General features: G+C 45.7%; 1 protein-coding gene across 1 annotated transcript in view; it reads right to left on the reverse strand.

Moving 5' to 3' along the window:
• Nucleotides 1–729: 729 nt before the first annotated feature.
• LOC102487385 (olfactory receptor 10V1-like) overlaps nucleotides 730–1,481 on the reverse strand; it is a 17,406-nt gene continuing 16,654 nt past the window's right edge. Inside the window, 2 exon segments of the mRNA XM_014587438.1 lie at nucleotides 730–908; nucleotides 911–1,451. Coding sequence (XP_014442924.1) covers nucleotides 730–908; nucleotides 911–1,451 — 720 coding nt within the window.

Consider the following 1,481-nt stretch of genomic DNA (forward strand, 5'->3'; position numbering starts at 1 on the left):
TTCAAAAAAAAAAAAAAAAAAGTTTATTAGGGACCAGCAGTTGGCGTAAGGGTTATGTCGTTGGTTTCCCACATAGCTAACCATGGTTTGAGTCTTGGACCTGGCAGCCTAAAGTTCAAACCAGGTGTGGGTGCCCAAAACTTTGAGAGGAGAACGAGGAGAAAGGATTGTGGCATGGCCATCCCCCTGTTGAGTGACTTCTTGCTTTCTGTTTCTCTGGCAACTGTATGATTCCTCATAGCAAAAATTTCTCTAAATTTTTTTTTTTTTTCTATCTCAGGGCAAGTAGGTGGCATAGTGGTTAAGATACTGGACTCCCACGTGGCCAACTGCCATTTAAGTTCTGGACCTGGTGGCTTGAAACTCAACACAAGCCAGGCATGTGTGCATGCATGCCCCCAATCCCCAGAGGACAATGGGGAAGAGGTTGTAGCATAGCCATGCCACCTGGAAAGACAAGTGACTTCTCACTTTCTTTCTCTGTCTTTCCAGTGAGCATAGGTGCCCTATAAAAAAACTCTCTCTAAAGAAAAAGATTTTACTATCATGTATTTTAAATGGCAATCCTACTTTCATGGGTGTTCATGTACTTGGGAGCTAGAAATAGGAACTGGGGCATAAGGAAGTTAAATCTAGTCCCTCAGAGATTAGGTCATCTAATCCCTGGGTTTATCATTTTCTAGAAAATTATTTCCTGCCACCTACATGAGCCCAGAATGCACCACATACTTAATGCAGTAAATGTCTTTTCACTACCTTATTTAATGCATCTTTCAACTCCTTGTTTCTCATGCTGTAGATCAAGGGATTCAAGAAAGGGGTGACAAAGGTGTAGACCACAGACACCACACGGCCCATTTCCAGGTTGTAGCTGGAGCTGGGGCGTAAGTAGATAAGGCTGCCGCAACGAGGAGAACCACCGTCACATGAGAAGAGCAGGTGGAGAAGGCTTTGTGCCGTCCCTCTGCTGAGCGGATCTTCAAAATGGCAGCCACAATGAAGATGTAGGAGATGGAGATCAGGGAAAAGGGAATGGTAAGGCTGATGACACTGACGATGAAGATCATGGCCTCTGGTGTTCGAGTATCTCCACAAGCCAACCGCAAGACTGGGAGTACATCGCAGTAGAAGTGAGTGATAACATTGTGGCCACAAAATGGCAGATGGAAAATGAGAACTGTCAATTGTAAGGCTTGAATAAAACCTAGGACCAGGGCTCCCGCAGACAGCTGGGCACACAGCTGCCATCTCATGATGAGGGTGTAACGCAAGGGATCCCGGATTGCTACAAACCGATCATAAGCCATGATCCCCAAGAGGATACAGTCAGCACTGCCCAGAAAGATAAAGAAGAACATCTGTGTGCCACACCCAGTGAAAGAGATGGGTATTCTCCCCATGGTCAGGAGGTTGACCAAAGCCAGGGGAGCAACAGTAGAAGAGTAAAAGATCTCCAGAAATGCCAGATTGGCCAGAAAGAA

This window comes from Tupaia chinensis, unplaced genomic scaffold (assembly GCF_000334495.1).
Source record: "Tupaia chinensis unplaced genomic scaffold, TupChi_1.0 Scaffold000213_1, whole genome shotgun sequence".
NCBI classification, from domain to species: domain Eukaryota; kingdom Metazoa; phylum Chordata; class Mammalia; order Scandentia; family Tupaiidae; genus Tupaia; species Tupaia belangeri.